This window comes from Aplysia californica, unplaced genomic scaffold, assembly GCF_000002075.1.
Source record: "Aplysia californica isolate F4 #8 unplaced genomic scaffold, AplCal3.0 scaffold00046, whole genome shotgun sequence".
In the NCBI taxonomy this organism is placed as follows: domain Eukaryota; kingdom Metazoa; phylum Mollusca; class Gastropoda; order Aplysiida; family Aplysiidae; genus Aplysia; species Aplysia californica.
In genome coordinates, this window is record NW_004797316.1 from 577,629 (window position 1) to 600,136 (window position 22,508).

Below are 22,508 nucleotides of genomic sequence, written 5' to 3' on the forward strand. Positions count from 1 at the left end.
TTTTAGAATAGCGTCTTTATAACAGACTTCTCGTTGTTTCCTGACTCGTTATAAGTGGACTCCACTGTATTATAATTACAACTAATGGATTCAACCAAGAAGAAAATTAGCATACATTCAACTCTGTTTTGAGAATTCTTCGTATCACTGCAGAGGATGCATAAAACAAATCCAGCATTGACTGCAAGTGTAAATGGGAGCACGCATACACACCTAGAGTCAATGTGAAACTGGATTCACGCGTGCACATCACAAAGTCGGAAGAAAAAATTATCATGGGCAGATCACAGGAAAAAACAGGCAGTGCAAAAATTCTCATCAACAGCAATTATCTGATAGAACAATATAATACAAAAATAATCTAGTACAAACGACAATGTTAGGAATCTCCTTTTATGCACCCTTCACAGCTGAGAGTATTGCCCTTCTTGGCATCAGCACACAGTAGACCATGCTGTACTAGTTGTAGGAATGCGAGAGAGCTGTGATTTACATTGCTCCATAGACTTCATTATGCTGGTGGAAAAGCAGGGATTGACCATAATCACAGCCCAGCATTAGAACAACAACAGAATCAGAGTGATCTTATGCAGTGACCACGTGACAGACATACTGTAATTTGTACAAAATGATTTTATATTGCAAAAAAATAAAAATAGCATGGTCCAAAAGTTTCCATACACACGAATTCCTGTCTGTTGTCACTACACCAATATATACAGTCAGAGCACTTCACTGCATGTGCTCAACAAGAGGAGACGAACTGCTCTCAATTCCAGTCTCAAAATACTGAGGTGAAAGTAACAGTTATACCCAATATCATGAACAAAACAAGGTCTCCATAAACATGCTTACATTCTGTAAGTACAGAAACTTTTGAACAGTTATCAGCCTTTTCATATCCTCTCAGCCACTCAAACATCCAACAATCACGGATGCAGATGACAAATGCATAACTTGCTCACAAAATAAAATGCTCACCATCTATGTTAAAGTGTACACACCATCCTTTCATCAAGACTGAATAAACAAACAAGTTTTCATCCATATACCTTGTGCTAAAATTCTAACAGCTTACGATCACTGCAAAACACAAATTCAATTAAAAAAACAAACAAAAACGAGAACCGTTTTCACACAAAACACAGTATGTGGTAGAACAACCATTATACTTTGTCAATATCATAGGTGCCTGTTGGAAACCACAAATCTCTCCCATTCTAAAAGTTTCAGTGAAATTATATGTCATCTGGAGCTTGTATAATCAAATTGTTGTCAGAAAAACCTGAACTGATTCGAAGTTTCTTATCTTTCCCATTTGCTCGAGTGTTATTATAGGGACCTGAATAAAACCACATATATCTCCACTAAATTCGCTTATTATGGAATAGCAAGTACTTCTGCAAGAGAAGATTTATTCATTTACATGAGTTTTGGACCTTCCCAAAAACTTAACTTTTCTACCATCAGACCATGTGACAAAATGCTAAACCTTATTTTATTGTCCAGTGGAACTGCCTGTGGTGTCCAACTATCCAAGTAAAGTCAACAGTCTCATTAGTATTACAGTCCACGTGGCATTTTTGAGAGCAGCAACGTTCATTTAATTTTCCACAAAGGAAATCTTTACCAACATGGTTTTTATTTTTCAAAGTAGGTCTACCTAAAGTAGTGTTCTTGGAAATGACACTTTTGCCAGCCAATGTGTGGAAATAGCATTTTGAGAAAACATCTTCAGTCTCCATGTCATCGATATCAACTATAACACAGCACCACTTTTTTCCGTTGTCTTTTATGCTAGACATCAGTTTTGTGCTCCTTTTGTTATTAAACAGAGAAGGTAACAATGAACGTTTAATTATTTTAGTACATGATGCTATCATAATTACTATAGATCTCATTTTGGGATGGAAGATAGAACCAATCATCCAAGTTGGCAATCGAACCATCTCACTGTAAACAGTTAACTTTCAGTTAAGTGATTTCAAGTGTACCCGTGAATCACATCAAAAACCCATTCACAGCTCAGAATGGAGAAAATGTGTGTAGTGGTAGGTAAACGGTCAAGTTAACAGTTTCTGAAGTATATATTTGGGAAAAGAAAGATGCTCCACAGTTCCTTCCTTGTACCTTTATTTGAGTCTATGGGACATGTGGGCCCCAACCTCGCACAGTTAATACATGCCTGAATGAGAAACTTAAACCAAGTCAAGAGTTTTTCCCTTTACCATCAGAACTAAGAATGCGCTGGAAGACCAAAGCATTGCTGCCCATAGACCAATTCTTTTTTGCCTGTGACCCGGAACCAGAACTTTTTCTAGAACTGGTGGAGGAGGCAGAAGGCCGCTGAGTTGGTGAGGGAGACTTTGGTCTGGGGTCAAGCGGTGGTTTGGGCGGGGGCTGCATGGGTGGGTGGTACGACTGTTGTTTGGGATCAACTGGCACCTGCTGCATGGGCACTTGGATCACAGGGTACGCCCCCTGGTATGACTGTGCGTATGCATGTGTCGGAGGCACCGGCGTAAAGTATGGTCCAGCCATTGCATTAGAGGGCATCGTGGAATAAGAGTAATGTTGGTGTCCATACTGATACACAGGCATTGTCCCAGCTACGTAGGCACCCCCTTGTGACTGATATGGAGTCGAGGCACTGTCTCCTGCGGAGAGGTACCCTGGAGGGGGGACATTCATGTTTGGAGGAGGAATTGTGAATGACATGGCGGGGGAAACCTGAGATGAGCTGGACAGGTCTTTGCTGGTGCCAGCCCCTTTACGAGAGTCCCACTTCTGCACAGAGGTAGACGGCTTGCTCTTGGACACTTCTCTCCGAGGTGAGCGTTTCCGGGACACCCTCACAACTTCCTGCTCCAGAGACCGAATCCATTCATGGGTACGATCTCTCTTAGGCGACCAGTTTGAAGGGGGTGAACGGCTGCTGCGTCTCACAGGGGACCTTGACTGAAAAATTTTCCTTTTCAGTCCCATCTCTTCTCGATGCTGAGGGCTGGGGGATCTCTTGTAATGCACATCACGCTCCCAGGGGCTTTTTGATCTTTCACGATGGAACATGGGACCACCAGGGGATCTACTCCTTTCAGGGCTGCGTGAACTTCTCCCTGTTTTGCGAATATAAACCCTCCTTGGGGGAGTCACAGGGGATTTTTGACGAGGACTGCATGACCTCATTCTATCTCTACGTGATAGTCCTCTCATTTGCTGTGAATACCGATGCGGGCTCTTAGACCTTGAACGGTCACTTGGAGAGCTGCGCAGTTTTCTAGACTTATGAAATGACTGCTTTGCACCACTGACCCTCCTCTTCCTTATGGACTCAGGAGTTGGTGACTTCGACACAAGACTGAGAGAATGAGACCTGGATGACACGGAGATAGGGCTATGAGATACACGCCGTGATGGCTGTTTGAGTTTGCCAACGGCCAAAACCCGTCGATCAGCATTGGAAACATGTCTATCAGCATTGGAAACACGTCTATCATTATTGGAAACACCTTCAGAAGAAAGACTAGAGAGAGACCTTGACGGTGATCTCACAGGTTTAGAAGGAGCACTCTTCCTGTACCCACCATAAGGCTGGTCTCCAATGTCATCTCTGACCGCCTGATATTCCTTCCTCCAAGCAGACCTGGGCTGTGAGACTCGGGGCTCCCCACTATGAGAATGAGCACCGACTTCGTACGATGATGGTAGAAGAGGTTCTCTCATTCCATGCCTTTCCATTGGTGCTCGCAGAGGTGGCTGCTGCTGCTGCTCTTGGGGGTTCCACTTGTCGTATCTTCGGGACCAGGTGTCCCCTTCATACTTCTGGGAGGGCACAGAGTAACGGTATGAACTGTACTCATAATCTGGAGCATAGTTCTGCCTAGAATATTGGTACCTTTCATCATCTCTATTCCACCCTGGTGGTCGACTCGGGGATGGAGAACTTCTTCAGTAGCGCATACAACAGATGAAAGAAAAGCAAAATCAATGTTACGATAAATCATATAGAAAATAAAAAATGAGTGAAGTAAGAGAATTCCAGTGCATTGTTCAACCATTATAGATGGAAAAAAAGGTGCCTATAAACATGTTCTTGCATACGATGCCCTATTATCATAACTTGTCATAACCCTTAAAAATACTTTGAATTATGTTTTACAGACAGAAGCAAGAAAGCTGAGGCAAGTCATTTTGACAATTCAAAAGAGAGGAAGTATATGGCACAGATAATTCATTCATATTTTCCATACTTGCTACTTTCCTACATATTATAAGAGAATTATCATTAAGTCCTATACACTGCTGAAATACAGGAAAGAAGGAATTTAATATTCATACTCTTGACCATTTGAGTAGAAAAGATGAATCGACGAAAAAAAATATTGAAACAGCAAAGGGACAAAAAACCAGAAGAGAAAAAAAAAAAAAGAAAAGCGTGTAAAGTGAAAGACTTACAACAAGAATAAAGTAATCAGTTATACAAAAGAAACACAAAATCTTAAAATAGATCTTTCAGTACTTTCAATTATTTGCTTCATGAATAGTTCATGAATAATTTTAAACAATTAATTTTTAAGTGTAAAACAGCTTGCTTAGACCTGTCATAAAACTTAAGAATATTTGAACCTAACATTTCTCATAGGCCAAAAGCGATTGGTGTCAGCATTAAACACAACCACAATTTTTGTATCCCAAAGTAGTTGTGTAGAGCGCGAGAGAGAGAGAGAGAGAGAGAGAGAGAGAGAGAGAGAGAGAGAGAGAGAGAGAGAGAGAGTGAGAGAGAGAGAGGGAGAGGGAGAGAGAGAGGGAGAGAGAGAGGGAGGGAGGGAGGGAGGGAGGGAGGGAGGGAGGGACGGACGGACAGACGGACAGACAGACAGACAGACAGACAGACAGACAGACAGACAGACAGACAGACAGACAGACAGACAGACAGACAGACAGACAGACAGACAGACAGACAGACAGACAGACAGACAGACAGACAGATAGACAGGGACAGACAGAGATAGAAAGAGACAGACAGAAACAGAGACATGGTATAAGTCAATGAGCCCTCTATAAGCTAGGGACAAAAATGTAGGCTGAGGGATTGTTTATAGAACTGCACATGATGCAGAAGTGTCGAGCAGTAAATCGAGCTAGCACATTTTAGTTGCACGAGGGGAATCTGCAGTTGCATGTAGGCACGTACCCAGTATTGTCACTACATACTTTAGCACACTTCCACTTCAACAGAGATTACATACAACCAAACCGTTCACCCGCATTTCCAAAGTTCGGTCTTGGAGGCAAAGTTACAGTAGGGAGTGAATCATGGCAGACCAAAGAAGTGGAAATGGTCAAAAAACCTAATCTGCACAGCAAAGCAATTATGAACTCCATATGTTTGTTGGCGTGGCACAAGGGCATAATTCATGAAAATTTTAACCAATTGTGTTTGCCTCCCTTGAAATTGCCTTATTTGTACATAACAAAGAGATCTCTGCATCCCGTCGATTTCCCTGCGTGCAAGACTGCATATAAATTAAAGAATATGAACACAGAAAACATTGAACACTGACCTCTTCCTAAACGGTTGTCTTCTACGTGAAGTTGCCTCTCGAGAAGGGACCCGGTATCTTGTAGGAGACTTCTCTTTCGACGAGTCAGAGCGCTTGGCCCTTGCATTACCATCTGAACAGATCAGACGGGAATAGGGCCTGCTCTCATTGTGACCTCCGCGTTCAGCAAACTGAGAGGACAACAATCTTCTATCCTCCCTCCGATCTTGGTGCAATGGCCTCTCCTGAGGGGGGCCAGCATAAGAGGGAGCTTGCAAGACAGCTGAACTAGACCATCGTCTACTGCTTGCCGTTAAAACTCGTTCCTGCTGCTCACCATCATCACTGACATCTACAACTTCCATGTTCACCTCCAATTGCCCGTCGGTCATCACAAGGACATTGGACTTGTCCCCACTATCCTTGTCAACATTACTCTTATTTTTGTCCAATGTCACATCTTCTTTATGCACACCTTCAGGGGTGTTAGTGTTATCGTCAACCGTCAAGTCAATATTCGCCACCACTTTGCTCCAAGGATCTTCTCGCAAAATGACCACATCATCATCATCATCACTCTCTTGCTCCTGAGCAGGCATCATCTCCTCATCACTAACATCTTCTAGGTTACTACTTTTAACCACAGCTAAATCAGCATTAGCAGCAGCAGCATCACATTTACAGTCAACAAAAGCCGCCAGACTACTGTCAGCATTCTCACCGGCTGTGATTGTTGACCCAGTGTTCGTATCTTGCCTCGTTGGTCTGTCACTGCCCTCCTCTGACAAAACATTTGTAGCCTCATCCTTTGAGGTGCTGGACTCTGCCACTGTTGCTGCCGACTCTCCAGACAGCAGACCACTTACTTCAGCTCCATCCTCTTCACTTCGTTTCTGAGTTCCCTCAGTCTGTCCTTCTGTCCCCACTGGATCAACTCCAAACACTGAAGACTTGTTCCCATCAGTGTCATTTTCATTAACTACAGTCCCATCCGCTGCTTCGGTAACCTCTTCTTGCTGTGAAGTATCAGCTGGAGGATGGGTTTTGTCAGAACCACAGCTCACAACAGCTCCAGCTTCTCCAACAGTGACAGTGCTATCTTCTGTAGATTCACTATTATCTTTGGACTTGCTGACATCCGCTCTTGCTACATCCCTGTCAGTATCTGTCATGCCACAATTTGTTGCCATATCAGAGGCAGTGACTGTGCTCCCCGACATCACAGGCTCCAGAAAATCAGTTTCCTTCAATTCTGTCATTCGAGTCTCATCAACTTCCATATCAGCAGTTTTCTCGGCACCAGTTTCTGAAGCCTCAGTCTCTTGTGTCAGGGTAACCCGAGGAGCACACTTCTGAACTTTAGTCTGTTCCACATCCGTAACCTGCGTAGCAGACTCCTGACTGTAAGATTCTTGTGCAATAGTCACCTGCATTGCAGGGTCCATAATGACTGTCTCAGATGCTTCAATATCTTTCACAGCAGTTGCCTGTGTAGCAGACTCCATATAACCGGCCTCTGAAAATATCTCAGCTTCTTTCACCAGTATCTTAGCCCCAGCATCAACTTCAGTAGGTTTCTCCACAAGCTCAGAACTTTCTCCTTCCAAACTGGGAACGGGGTCAGAGACAGAAGTCACCACTCTCTGGTCCCTTGCATCTGCCCTCACAGGAAGTTCTTGCACAACAACAGAGGCTGAGGGGACTGCATCCTCCACCTCATCCACATCCTGTATCACCACCACGCCTGCTTGCTCTTCAAACCCTATGAAGAAGGAGAAAAAACAACAACAGTGCGTTAACATGATAGTAACATCAGACAGCAGCATGATGCTATGGTCAAGCCCTTTGCCTTACATACAGAAAATGTAGATTCCAATAATATGGGAAAGATATATTCCATACTGAAAAATGTCTTCCTGCCTTAATGTTTTCCAAACAGCTCAGCTTCACCCAGACAGGTTAGGTAAAAGCAGTTATCTTCTTAATTACATAAAATGAGCTACTGGGAGGATTAATTCTTTTATTCTTTCTTTCCATTATTTTTGGAGGTAAGCTAAAGTTCCTCTACTCCGACAATAAAACATGAAGAACAACAAAGCATACATATCCCACACATGATGATGAGCATATTGAATCCTAAAAGCCCAGTTACATGTAAAGATGAATTGTACAAAAACTGGACTTTCTAGCCATCATACGATAAATCGTCATGTGTAACCCCAAATTGTACAACATTTGGACGATTGAATGAGGGTTTGGAGACTCGGTAGAGAAATCAAGCGCTGCTTGATATTTTTCGAGGGATCACAGTCAGATTTGGGGGAGACTCGCTGTGACGTAGATTCACTTTGAAATTTGCCGCCACGCAGAATTAAACTCAGGGATCAAAGATTTTTAGATAATTATCATAGCTAAAAACTGATTTCATATTCGGAATCAGTGTCTCAAAATAAGCAAAGTTGTTCGCGAAGAACCTGATTTGGCGCGTTATTGTGTATATTTTAGCAATTTTATTATTTAGTGGATGGTCAATAGTGAAGTGCATCAAGGTTTCGATTTTCCAAGAAAAACTGTTCCCTGGGTGACTGCCAACCCGGCTTCTCAATTTTTGAGGGGGGGGGGGGGGGGGGGGGGGGCTCATCCATTCTCCAGCGGCATGTTACATAACAATTTATACTCCATTTATATATTATAATATATACACACACATGCATGTAGACCTAGGTACATTATATCCAGTCAACAGCATGATGTCAGTGTGGCACTGGGATACTGTGACTTAGGTATTTCAGTCTGTTCTTACTTATTTATATTTTCCCCTCATCATATTCGCCTATATAAACTATATAAAAATGAATCTTGCTTTGAGCCTGAGAAAAAGCCTAGAACCAGAATATCCACTGTCAAGAACCAGTTTGGGTGTCAAAGTTTATATAATAAACGTGAAAGGCAAAAATTATTACTCTAGCTCAAAGTAGAGTTAATAACATGAATGGCTCAAGTAGACCTATTCAGTGTGAGAGGTGTAAGAACTCATGTCGGAGGGCAAGATGCAGTGACACTGAAAATCTGCAATCTTGAACAGAAAGCTAAAATATATTCAATACATATAATTTACTATCACCTACGCAATGAAACCAGAACCATTTAGTAGAAAGAACACGGCTTACACGGTTTGAGTATGATGGATCCTGATTCCACACAAGGACTGCACCAACGCCGCGCGCTTTGCAGAGAGATCTAGATCTACTAGTACTCAAAATTCTGAAAAGTAAAATCTGCTTCCAACTTACAAGTTCAGTTTTTTTGTCATCCGGTGCTGCCTTCAACCCCCAATAATCCTCCCATGCCCGAGTCCTATACTTCGCAGCACTCAAACTTTGCATTAACTTTGGTGACCTCAACCATCGCCGATACTCACGATGTGACGAAAACGCAAAAGTTCAATGACCGGTCACGATGGCGAGCCCGACAGAAGCTTCATTGTATAACTTTCTTTTTCTTTTTTTTTTTTTACACAAGTGACAGCACAATACAAACGATTTATTTTCAGGGCGACACAGCTTTTGTAATACAGAGCCTGCATGTTACAAATGTGGCGTTATCAGACTACTACTACTATAGGTCCTACCGGCAAATTTCTAGGTGGTAACGAAAGCGAAAGTAGATCTTGATTTTCCCGATCGAGCTTCGGTATCGCACATACTTCCACTTGTTGCCGCCATTACCGCAAGTGCGCGTGAAACGTACTCTCAGGCCTGGAAAGGCCGAATGAATATTATATCACAATCGCAACTGGCAAAAATGAACTCAAGGACCTTATCAGATTTGGTTTTCAAATATTCGAGAACTTTTATGTATTTCCCCGGGTCTTTCATCGGCAATTTACAGATTTCTTCAAATTCCCGAGGCATTCCGGATCTCGGCGATTTTTTTCAAATTCCTGGGTAATTCCAGGGGCCCGCGAGATTCCCGGGGCCTGGCTGTCACCCTGTGTTCCTGTCTGATCTGGCAAAATTCAAGGAGTTTTCAAGGAGATTTTTCCTTGAAGGCAAATTCAGGGAGTTTTCAAGGAGATTTTTCCTTGAATGCAAATTCCAGCAGTTTTCAAGGACTCCTTGAATTCAAGGAGGCCGCGGGAACCCTGTTCTGATCAGGGGAAGAAAAGAAAATTGAAAAAACATGAAGGTCTCGATTTAGATCAAGAATCTACCTATCCAGAGTTCATCCAGTTCCACACAGCCCGCATCGCGTTCCCACTCACCCCCTCCTATTCCTACCGTAGGCTAACCCTCGCCCATCCTCTTGACTTTGGGGCCCATATTAGGAGGTACACTAGATCTACTTACGCAATGTGTTAGGAATCAAGGATAGGCCTTGTGCTTCCCTTGAGATGGAGAGAAAAGAGAAAAACTCTTCCCTTTTGGGGCCCCTAATTGCTTTTATTTGGTTATCGAGACCTCGTTGAAAGCGATTTTGGTATGTTTACAACCTCGTTGGAGCTGACGTACATTTACAAAAAGATATTATACAGGAAAAAATTGGGGATTAAGGATTGCCTAGTTGGAGCCAACTTCTCGTTGAATGTGACCTCGTTGAATGCGACACCCACTGTATTATTTTGACTGCATGTTCCTAGACGACTGAAAAGGCCACATGAAATGTGCTCCTCAGCCAGAAAAAAGTTAAGTCTGTGTTTCATAGAGAAGCATCCACTGGACTTCCAGATTTGTTTTGGGGAATGCTTATTACAATTCCGTTTGTGCATACCACGTTCCTCACCTCGACTCATATCAATAACTTTACAATGAAAAAATACCCCTTTTGTTCCATCATAAACATAAATGAATCAAACAATGGCCATCCACAAATCTTGTGGCTCCCCAGAACTGAAGGAGTACAAATACTCCAACCCACACAAAGTCAGAAACCAACACTCTGAATAAGTAGGATTCTACCACAGAAGTGTCCAATAAACCAAAGATATAAAAGCACATGAAAGACAGAAAAAGAAAAAAAACAGTCACTCACCTGCCTCCTTGACATTGACAAAAGAAGAAACTTCCACGCTGTCTCTTGCCTTAAGATTGACCTGACATCCATTTATCAGAATAAGGTCGTAACACGAACGAATTTCATCTACCAGAATGGTACTAGAGAAACTCAAAGCCATAGCCCTGAGAATGAAAATAAAGTAAAACATGATAAAATACAAGTCTTCCACTTTCGATGATGTGGTGAATAAGATTGCCAAATATCCCATTTCCAATCACAAAATCTTATTACAACACCCCCCTCCCCCACCCCATTATAGCTTTACAGGTGCCAGGAAGCACTGATAGATCTTGATCTTGAATTAATTTGCAAAGTCTGCTATTGGGTTGTTATGGTATTGTGTTTTGGGGAAAGCCAGGAATCTAGCTTTCTTCTAGTCTTTATTACAACAAAAATCTATCCACTGGAAGATTTGTTCTATTAATTATAAAACTTAAGAATCAAGAGACAAAATGAAGGTGAAACTTGAACAAATAAAATACAACAACAATAGTTCTATCCATGAAGCGATCCTGATCAAACACAGACTCATTTTGTGATCAACTGTTATACTGTATTCATTAGAACAGTTTTGTAATTATTTTAATTTGATGGAAATATATGGGTAACGAGTGAAAACTGATAGTCACAGCTATAGAGGGAAAAAAATAAGCTCATCCTTACTGTATTGCAGTGGAAACAGGCTTGTTAAAACCAGTGCTCTTTTCCTGGCATTGTTGCATTTCACCCAGATCATTTTGCAAAGAAAGTTTCTTCAATGAATTTCTAAAAACATAATGTCCCTACGTATTTCAGGGGGATTATTTCCCTTGCCCTAGGAATACAGAGTGTGTATCAAGACAGCTCCCTACGGGTATATTAAAGTGACATAAGATGCAAAACATAATGGCTGAAAACAATGGCAGAACAATTGATCCCCTAATAAAGCTAAGAAGAAAATTTCAATGAAGACCATAAAACAATTTGGAATCCACTTAGACAAGAAAGTTCTTTAAACACCCATGTATTTGTCATGTCTAAGAGAAATGATACCACAAATGTTTTCCTCTAATAAAATGTGAACAATGTTTTTCTTGGTACCCTTGTTAGAACATTTTTCTTTAAAAGAAGTAAACACATACCTGCCCTCGGTAATGCTGGTAGCAGAAGCAACACTCAGAGCTTCAGGGAAGAAGATGTGCACAAAATCTTTGCTTACATTAGGTGGAACACCTGAGACAGTAACTTGTGCTCTCACTTTGCCATCCCATGTGACTGTTTGATATGCTTGTTGTGAATCTTGTTCAAAGAGCAAAATCAATGTGCCTGGAAGACCAATGAAACTATCAATATAATGAAAACAGCTTTCGATATGTAAAAGGTATAAGTTATGCTATGCTCAGACTGATGTAGGTTAAGATATTTTTCACAGAATACTGTCTGTGCTGGTCTTGCAAAAAAGTTTTACAATCACACTGTCCACCCACACAGTTATGCAGTTTCCTACTGATTAAAATTGGGAGCAATCCACAAAACAAGAAAACAGGAAAAAGTTACCCTGGAACCTTCCACCAATGACTACACAGAATAAAATCAGAATAACAGAGTTAACAAATGGAGCACAACAGAACATTATTTATCATTTTCCGCTTTTTGCAAGTAAGTTTGGAGGAGAACCAGAAGAGAAAAAACACAAAATGTTAAAACATAATACTGAACAAGGATTAAAACATAATTTCTTTTTTTTTAAAGTTATAAACATGATTCTACAAAAGTAAATGTCACCTGTCCAGCACTGAGAAGTGGTCCCTCCAAACTGGTAAGTCACAGAAACCACCAGATAGCGGTTGCCAAGTTGCAAATGCTTAAGCTTTCGCATCATTTGCACTACATCCTGCTGCTGAGCTAGAGACCCAGTGAGAATTCTGAAATGAAATTACACAAACAGAACATATAATATTTACCATGAATAAGAACTTCATGAAAGACTAAGTAAGTTTTTGACAATGAGGATAACAAATAGGTTACACTAATAAATACCCAAAATGTTTTTTTTTTTTAATCTGCTTGACAATGACAATATTAAAACTTCGTTAATAGAGGGGAAAATTTACACATATATAATGGAAATGACACACACACACACACACACACACACACACACACACACACACACACACACACACACACACACACACACACACACACACACACATACCCTTGAGAGTATTGATCAAACGTCAAGCTGAACTTTTTCATTCCCTTGAGGGCAGTGTCTCTGAAGAAATCGTTGTCCATGTCTGATAAGGTTACAGGGCCAATACTCAAAGAGTAACTGCATTCTGAAGAATTGTAGAGTAAATTAAGAGAACCGTAGAAAAGAAACATAAAGGTGAAGTCTGTAGGGCAGAATAATTTTTTTTTAAGTACCCATTATTCATATTGGATTTTACTGGAGGTGAACATGTAAATATTTTCCCCACAACTATCAAGGAGATGCAAATGGCAGTAGATCCCAAAATTTTAATGACAATGCTGAAAAACCATAACTAGCATCAGTTCAAGAGTAAAAATGATAATTTCAAATTTGACCACAGTGAAACTGTAACATAGTATTCTTCTCTAATGATACCCAGTCTTAGTTAACTGACTAGACTTCACTATCCAAATTTTCACAATAGGAGAATGAAGAGCTGAGTCACTCAATATTTTCTTTCAAAAGGGGTAAAAAAAAAAGATATTATGGTCTTAAGAAAAACAATATCATGACTGAAAGTAAAATAAAACTCTGCAACTCACCATTATCAACAGGAGACGCAGAGGTAACTGTAGTAAATACTTTGTCAGAGATGCTGGAGGGGATCAGAGTCTTAAATCTGTTAAAGACGGCAGTAGACACTGTTCCTTGTGCTGAGGCCCTTGCCTCTTCATTTGTGGACATTTTAATAGGGTTGATGCTGCACTGAACAATTTTACCTTTGAGATGTTTCTTGTCAGTTTGACTACTAGTGTCCTTCCATTTTTTTGAGCGAGCATCCACAACAGAAGATGCATCAGTATCCTTCTTGTCAACTGAAATATGACGTGTTTGAATTTGTGGCATTGCATTAGGCTCCGACATCGCCTTCTCTTCATCCACTTTATTACTCGAAGTAGCACATAGCCCCGTATAAAATGCTGGTTCATTATCAGCATTCGGTTCGGCAACATTCATTTTCGATGCCTCTTCTTCCGAAGTGAGTCGTAGCTTCTTAACTTCAGAACTTTCTGCATCATTAGGGGCTGGTCTTTTCTTCAAGTTGCCCTTTTCTTCTGTGCCATCTTGTTTTGCCTCAAGTGTAGTGCTCATCTTTGCTTCCTGACTAAAGGTGTCTGTGTCAACAATTTTTGCAGGCATCTGGCCAACAGACTTTCGACGCTTCTTGGACATTTCCAAATCATCGTCACTAATTTCTTCTAATGATAAGTTATGATCAGACAAACTGGCATCTGATATTTCATCATTATCCTCGTTATCTTTATCTTCTACTAACACTTTTTCATCTGTGTCATTCTCAGTGGCGAAGAAAACTGCTTCAAGAGACTCTGCTTCATTATCTAATGAAGGCAGCTGCTTTTTTTCATCATGCTGACCTTCAGGAATCTCCACAGCAAGGGATTCACCTGTAATTTCCAGATCTAAACTATCGTCATCATTAATCACTTCATCTTGCTCTGTCTCATCAATCGACCCTTCAGATATCTCCTCAAACTTGCTAGAAGCATCTTCTAGAGTGTTTTCTGAAACAAGCCTTCGGTCTTTGAAAGAAGAAACTTTTGTCCTCTTCCCATCAGCCTTTCCCTTACCTCCAACACTCAAAGAGCTCTGACTTTGAGACATTTCATCAACTGGCAGATCATCAACAATTTCTTCATCAATATAATGAACATCATCATCATCGTCTTTATCAACACAAAACGCTTCAGCAATAAATTCTTCTACCTCATCTGGATCATCTTTTGAAACGTCTTCACATATTTCATCCACAATTTCTACAAAGTCCTCAGTTGTCTTTTCTTCCCCACTTCCAAAGCTCAGATGTTGTTCAATGGGGCACTCTGATTCAGTAATGACCTCTGTAAAAGTCTGATTTTCCTGCTCCCTACTTTGGGAATCCTGGCCTTCTTTCTGCAAATTTATGGGCTTCACAGGACTTTGTGAATGATTCTCTATCTTTTTGTTATTCTCTTCAGAACCCAAATCATTCGCAATTGCATTTTCACCAGTATTTTTAATCTGTGAGGAATTCGACTGACTGATTTCCACATCCTCAGTATTGAAGGAACTAGATTTTCTGAATCCTCTGTCTTCAACCTCAGAGTTAGACAACTCACTACTTCTAGAGTATTCTTCTGCCGTTTGAGAAACTTTGGCCTCTTCTTGGGCTGTTTCTCCTCCATCAGTACAAAAAGGGATGTCATCTTTTTTAACATTTAATTCAATGTCTGGTGTCTGTTTGGCCTCTACAATCTCAACTGCACTTGTCGAAGCTTCTTCACGGGCACAGAGCTGCTGTTTTCCTTCCCGTTGCTTTGCTCCTGAATCAGAATGGGAACCTGGTTCACCTAATTCTGTATCAACCTGTTCAGGGACACGAACAACTTCATTAGAATCTTCTGAGACACGTGCCACCTCATGCTCTTGCTTGTCTTTGTCTTCACTTTTTACCACTTCTTCTACAGGGTCCTGTTTACTTGCTCCTAGTACAGATGATGATATTCCATCGCGATTCTTCGGAGCTCCACCACCTCTGCGAGCCCCTCGCCCTCTCTTCGCCATGACTTTTTACTAAAGTCGGTCTGCAGATTTAACTTGCACTCTAAAATTGCCAAAGGTAATTGTCCCACATGACCTGAAATTAAAACAGAACAAGATCAGAACTGGAGTCGGGATTTGATAAAGGTACTACAACAACTAATTTTTTAAAAGTTTTCAAGCCATTTAGCCAACAAGTATAGCAGAAGCATTTGGTAAAAGATAGTTTGTAAATGTCAGCCTTTAAACCAAAAAAAATGTTGGAGCAATGGGTTAATGTTAGATATGGACAACAAAATAATTCAATACTTAAACTTGACAAAAAGGTATAAAAAAAAACTCTTCAATAACAACAAAGATTATAATGTATAATATAATAACCAATTGCAAAACTAAGATGTTAAACCCATATAAGGTAAAAAGGATAGTACAGTCTAAACTCATCTTCTTCTTCCCTATCGCATCACACTTGAAGTCTGGTACTGTCATAAATTGAGCCGTTCTGCTCAGTTAAAAAACCTCATTATACCGCCCTGTTAGACCACCAGCCCCGCTTACCGCTATGTAGTGCCAATGTACGGCAAGGCATACCTATATATTATATAAACATAGCATTTGCCTCTTTACACCACCATCCGCCAACTGACTGAATTGCATGGTCCTTACGAAACTAGCGTAAATTTGCACCACTGTACTGCCACCGAATTGGCCACCAGAGAGATACAAACTGCTATACAAGATGCCTGATAATCTCTGTCCTACAAATTGCTCTCCAAGTTCGGGCTATTCCTAGCGTTTGTCATCGATTTGTTCCTGATTTATGCTCATTGTGAAAATACTCTCAAGTTTAGACTTTAGCCAATACTTAAAATGAAAATTTTTTTTTAAAATTTAAAGCCGCCTGGAGAAACTCTAAGAGACTGTGCCAACTTGACCTGTCGGCAAATTATCTGGCCTGGCTGATGACCCTAAAGACTGGTGGGTGCTCATGAAGCTTTTATACACTGAGGACTCAGGCTCAAGTCATATGACAGGTCTAAGGCGGCACGAGGACTGATAAGTATTGAGGTAAAACAAACTGTACATCTACAGGGTCCTTGATACATATCAAAGCTTCGCTTCTGATCTGGCAGAAATTTTTTATTTGAATTTATATGAAGTTCAGCTGGAGCTGAACGTGTAACTGATTGCTACTCGTTTTTTTCCTGAGCATAGCAGTTGCGCAAGACAAAGGCAAAACTGGACATAGTTTGTCTCTAATGTTTACCAGTCTACCACTTGTCAAGATGGCAATCGGTGCTTTCCTGTTATACCGCCAGCCCTGCTGTACTGCCAACTTCATACTCATCCCAAAGTAGGCAGAAATGACTCCTGACTTTATGTTCTACATGAGTCAAATTCAAAAGAGAGAACAGCGTTTTTGTACGTCCAAGAACCATCCGAGTTTTTAAGTCAAAGTCCCCTGGGGTACCATTCTATGATGAAATGAAAAGTAGTTTAGATCAGTTTGTAAAACCATCAGTTGTGTCAGAAACGAGATGTCAAAACATCTCCCCTTTCACCCTTTGAGCCCTCGGTACACCAGTGGCGGGTAAAACTGCCCGTATGCCTAGGCACCGGTAAAGTGGTGAGCAAGACCCTATCTCTAAACCGGACCGCCTGGGACAAAATGTGCGTGGGAAACCGTGTTTACTACACAGGACGTTACCGATTATTTTGAAGATCTTTCTGAATTAGATGCTAATGATAACGATGACTACCATGAGAAGGATATGGAACGTGATTCTGATGATCACACAAATGTTAGTAATATCACTCAAGAGCTCAGACAGAGGGGCACGGTAGCATCAGGAGGTCAAGGCTCAAAGGGTTTGAGTTTGAGGCAAACGACAAAAACGATTGAGAAACATATTTTCTTAATACAAAATTTACTTGAAACCTGACAAACCAAGATGGGATAAAAGAGGATGCGGACTCCAAAATACTCACACCCTTTTACATTAATCATAGTATAACACTTATCCCCCCGAGTCACGAGCCACACTCAATGCATTTGTGCACAGATCCATTCACACACATCATCCTCATAAAGGGATAGTAACCAGCATCTGTGGTGTACTGTTTGGTGCTTCGGCATCAAACCCAGAAGCTGCTTCTTCTGTCCTATCAAACATCTATCGTCCTTATCTCCCCTTTTTCTTTTTTATGTTTGTTACTCTCTTGTAACACCTCTAATCTTTTGGCCCTCATATGACCTTATGCAGTTGCCAGCGCCGTAAAACCTCTACTAAAACTAAAAACCCAGAAGACCCGATTTTGATTCCCAACGACATACCAGAAGTGGAATTTTAGTTGCAGCACGGGGTTTCCCACCTAGCGTTGCGTCGGTGGCCTAGTGGTTAGGCTACGGAGTCGTAATCGTGAGGTTGCTGGTTCGGGGGTTCGTGCCGCGGACCCGATGTTGTGTCCTTGGGAAAGGCACTTCACACGAATCTTCCTCACTTCACCCAGGTGGGAATGGGTACCCGGCCATAGACAGCGAAAGATCTTGTGAGTATGTTAGTGTTTTAGCGCCTATAAATGGCTGCTAGCACTGTATGCTTCCCAGGAAGTTGAGGTTGTTTCAGAATGCTCTCAGTTCTGCTGGGGTAATAGTATAGATTGTGAAGCGCATAGCTTGCTGTTGAGCGGAGATTTGCGCTATACAAATTATGCTATCTATTGTTATTATCAAGTCGGGTCACGAGGGTTTGCTCCCTGACGCGGCTCTGTCTGGGCTGACTTAATTTTTGGTGCTTTTTAAACTTAAAGTTTTCGGTGCGTCCTTGTATTTACGGTAATTATCATTCAATGCACACCCAAATCCAGCATTTCTGCTCTACTTAAGATTTTTTAAAAGAACGGACATTGTAACTTGTATTTCATTAGACTCGCCGAAGTCGGCAATGCTAAACTGCAAAATTTTTGGGTTAAGTGTGAATGAAAAAAATCAACATATTAAAAAAAAATGCTCGTCAAAAACTGTTGAACTTTTGGAACATGAAAGACATAACATTAACAGAGATACTCTGAAAAGATGGTATCTGCACAGATAACAGAAAGCTGCATTTTTGCAACTTATCCATTTGGCACACAATTCGATGAGAAGTAATTCCTTCACAAACAACGTTATGTGTCTAATATAATCGTGAATATTCACATATATACTTCCTGAAAGTTTATAAAGAATACCCATGTACTCTCTCTATGAAGAAGTACAAACCGATTTTAGTGCCAGAATACATAGCCTACAGTGCAATACAACAACAGAATTTGTTATACACTCCCGAAATTCTTTACTTTTCTTAAAACGCTAGGTCTAGGTTATGTAAGTTGACTGAATAACAGCAGGGATGACTTCTCTTAACTCGGTCTTCAAAATGATTTCGAGCTTTCCAATGACACTGAATCAGCACCAAACTTTTCCAGTTTTTATTTTCGTTTCTATGACCATTTGCAATAACTGACAATGTTCTGATTTCTTTACATTCATAAGTGCCTGCGCATAAAATATTTCCAACACAAACTAAGAATGAATGTGTTAGCTGATCTGTCATTGTTTTTATACCATACAAGAAGTTTAGTTTATCTCTACCCATCATGTATTTACTACACAGATTTGTGTGGGTTTTTTAATTGCATTATATCTTTCTTGGATGTATGCAGGCTGCCACAGACACATCATGCTTCATGAATAAATGCAGAGTATCTTTCTCTGGTGTATTTAATGGTAAAACAAGAGCCAAAGCTAAGTGAATTTTGTCCAAAAAAATGAAGATGTGCATCTTACTTCTCTTATAATTTGACTATAACCAGCGCAGATCTAAGATTTCTCATGTTAACAGACATATAACATTTGTAGTGAGTTTAACACAAATTTTTAGAGAGATCTGTCCAGCCATGTTTAAATAGACTATCACAATCATTTATTCCTAGTATGTAACTAAAAATAGGACAAATTGGGTACAAACACTTAGAACAAAAACTAGGGCACGGACATTAACCATTCTAATGCAGAATAAATCTCAAGATATTAAGCTTTTACTTTTTAGTACATCAGTGTAATGGTACGCTGTTAGGGGTGGGGAAGAAGGTGTCGTTTTGAATGTAGACAATAATGCTAACTTCCTAACCGACACCGGCAAAATCGCTTCAGGGATCATTTTATAACCAACCCCGTGACCCCGGGCCGGGGAGCTCCGACCAGCTGCCGAGTCATACTAACTAAAAGTCACAGAATCTGGCGAAAAGTGATGGGGAGGATTTTTTTGTGTATCTCAATCTCAGTCTTTCTGACGGGATGTATCCCTCTCAACTTAGATTAGCCTGACAGGTTGAGTCCAAGCCCACTCTAAATGATCTTAGAAATTGTGTCGATGGGAGTGTAAAACATCTACTAAAAGTCAAAAAAGAGATGGTGAGTAAATTATGGAAGCATAAAGGGTGGGCAGAGCATATCTGCCTATCGCCGCTTTTCACAGGCATTTAATCGCCGCTTTTCGCATTGATCCTCGATAAGACAAGGACGGGTCTCGAGGCGAACTTATCAAGATAAGGTCGTCCACTCCGGCCTCCAATGCCTGGAGCCAAAACCATGCGAGATATAGATCTAGGGCCTGATACTGAGAAGGCCTAGATATCGGCCAATAGCACATATATGATGTTCTCTAACTATCCGCTTTTTACTACTCTCACACCCGCATACGATGCACTGCTTTCGGAGGCTGTACTTTTGGCAGCAGCATTCACATCTGACATGATATAGCCTCTATAGCATAGATCTGGATATGTAGATCTAGACCTTACTTGGTAACTGAAATCCATTCCAGATCAAATTATTTTTTAAATTCTCAAAATTAAATGCAAAACTAAAACATCAAATTAGGCTAGATCTAGATCTAGATCTAGGATAACGTGTGAGTGAGAAAGTGTGCAGGAGTGTGTGTGTGCATGAGTGTGTGTGTGTTTGTGAATGTCCAGTCGTGTTCTCGAGTACGTGATTGTAATTTCACGTTAGATCATACTATACATGCTGTTGTTTGTTTAGGGTATGAATCACATGAATGATTCGACTGGTAATATATCAGTGCTTTTTCGGTAGTTCCCATCCCCCTTATTTGAGCCATAATATCTACATCTAAAAGTCTAGATCTAGATCTAGTCTAGATCCACAGTATTACGTTTGATGCGCGGTGAGCTAAATATCAAACCTAACAACTGCAAAACTTCAAATATATGGTAAAATCAGGGGGGGCATGCTGAAGCTGAAGCTGAAACCCCCCACCTTATTTTTATTAGGCCTGAAACCCCCTATTCTTTGAGCCAAAACCCGCAAACAATGGTGCTTTTTGGGTAGTTCCCATCCCCCTTATATTTATATTTTGAGCCTACCTACATCGAGATCTATACGTTTGATGCGAGCTAAATAAATAATCAAACCTAACAACTGCAAAACATCAAATTATGGTAAAATTCAGGGGGGGATGCCCCCCTGAAACCCCCCACCACATTTTTATTAGGATAGGGCCCCCTGAAACCCCCCAATCTTGAGGCCAAAACCGGCGAATAACAATTGCGAGGTGGGAACTACCGAAAAAGCGCCCAAACAATTGCAGGGTGGGAACTACCGAAAAATCACCAATATATCAAGGGAGTGTATACAGACCCGGTAACCGGGAACAAAGTCACAAAGTATACAGACCCGGTAGGGCAACTCTTTTGTGATTTCGGAGAGTTTCAGCACCCTCTTGGCTCAGGGTAGACCTAGGTTCTTCTAGATCTATGGTCTAGGTCTAGATCTAGGCAGACAGACATAAATCTTTCATCTAGTTTCGCGGCTAACCTAGATCTAAATGAAGATTGCGGATGTCGTTTCGATGAACGATGGTTTTTCCTCCGTTTTGGAATTGGAGGAATCACAATCCGAAGAAAAGAACCAGTTGCAATGTCATAATTTCAATCGAGCAGTCTCTCTCTCTCTCTGTCTCTCTCTCTCTCTCTGCTCTGCTCTGTGTGTCTCTGTGTACCGCTCGCCTTCTCTTTTTCTTTGTTTGTCTCTGTATTTCTTTGTCCCCACCTATTTCCCACTCTATCTTTCTCTCGTTCCCTCCTGCCAACTGGGGCATGTCATATACACTTTGCTAGCACCCCCCCCCTCTCTCTCTCTCTCTCTCTCTCTCTCTCTCTCACACACACACACACACACACACACACACACACACACACACACAAAAGATCCGGGTCTGAGGTCTGAAACTTCCCGAAATCACAAAAGAGTTCCCCTACCGGGTCTGTATACTTCGTGACTTTGTTCCCGGTTACCGGGTCTGTATACTGTATACACTTCGATATATATATCAATATCAGACCCTGAGCCTGAACTACTCTCCACTCAATTGTACTGGATAGGCCAACACAATATCTAGATCTAGATCTAGATCTAGATCTAGATCTAGATCTAGATCTAGATCTAAATCTAGAATAGCCTAAAAAGTAATTTAAATTCAAAGCAATTTATTTTTAAAAAGCATCGTCACTGTAAGACTGTAGATTAAGTGTACAAATTAGATATAGAACTAGAAATAGTAGACTAGAATTATATAGATCTAGAATATAGAGATATAGATCTAGATCTAGATATAGAATCTAGATTAGATCTAGAATCTAGTAAAATAAAATTATTGAAATTGAAAGTAAGGTAAGGGGCTCACATTTCTGATTTCTGAACTCAGAAGTTACATTCTGCAAAAGGACAAAGCAGCCTGTTTAGAAGCTCTATTCGTGCAGCTACTGCTTAGGTTAGGTAGGATCGTGGATTTCTCACTGTTATAAACACTGACAGGACAGCAGGCAATAGTCAATAGGCAGCCAAGATACACAGTACACAATCGTCAATCAGTGACTCTGGTTCAGTGTACCGCTAACGTACCTTGAAATCGCCTCCCCTTGTCGATTGCTGTTGCACTTGCACAAACCCTCTGCTAAATACCGAAATGTTCAATAGGCCTACTTTTTATTTGCGTGAAGTGAAACGCAGTGGCTACGTTCACGGCGCCGTGAACGTAGTCTGCAGGCTAGGTTCACGGCGCCGTGAATGT

At 40.9% G+C, this 22,508-nt stretch overlaps 1 protein-coding gene across 4 annotated transcripts; it reads right to left on the minus strand.

The window, feature by feature from the left end:
- On the minus strand, positions 1-22,391 carry LOC101861874 (serine/arginine repetitive matrix protein 2). 4 transcript variants are annotated; one of them, XM_005092411.3, is made up of 8 exons: positions 22,340-22,391; positions 13,377-15,469; positions 12,796-12,919; positions 12,363-12,502; positions 11,720-11,903; positions 10,575-10,720; positions 5,565-7,305; positions 1-3,946 (listed from the first exon to the last, which is right to left on the minus strand). In XM_005092411.3, exons 2-8 carry the CDS (start codon positions 15,394-15,396, stop codon positions 2,209-2,211), a joined length of 6,093 nt encoding a protein of 2,030 aa, XP_005092468.1. In that variant the 5' UTR covers positions 15,397-15,469; positions 22,340-22,391; the 3' UTR covers positions 1-2,208. The 4 variants fall into 4 exon arrangements, with proteins under 4 accessions (XP_005092468.1, XP_005092467.1, XP_035824099.1 ...); XM_005092410.3 differs by lacking the exon at positions 22,340-22,391 and adding an exon at positions 22,235-22,333; XM_035968206.1 differs by lacking the exon at positions 22,340-22,391 and adding an exon at positions 22,122-22,333 and having other exon boundaries at positions 1-3,943.
- Between the last annotated feature and the right edge of the window lie 117 nt (positions 22,392-22,508).

Coding starts and splice junctions, on each gene's coding strand:
- LOC101861874 (XM_005092411.3), bottom strand. CDS start 15,396: ATGGCGAAGAGAGGGCGAGGGGCTCGCAGAGGTGGTGGAGCTCCGAAG. Junction 7,306..10,574: donor TGTCAATGTCAAGGAGGCAG/GTGAGTGACTGT, acceptor CCTTCTTCATAG/GGTTTGAAGAGCAAGCAGGC. Junction 3,947..5,564: donor AGACAACCGTTTAGGAAGAG/GTCAGTGTTCAA, acceptor GCGCTACTGAAG/AAGTTCTCCATCCCCGAGTC.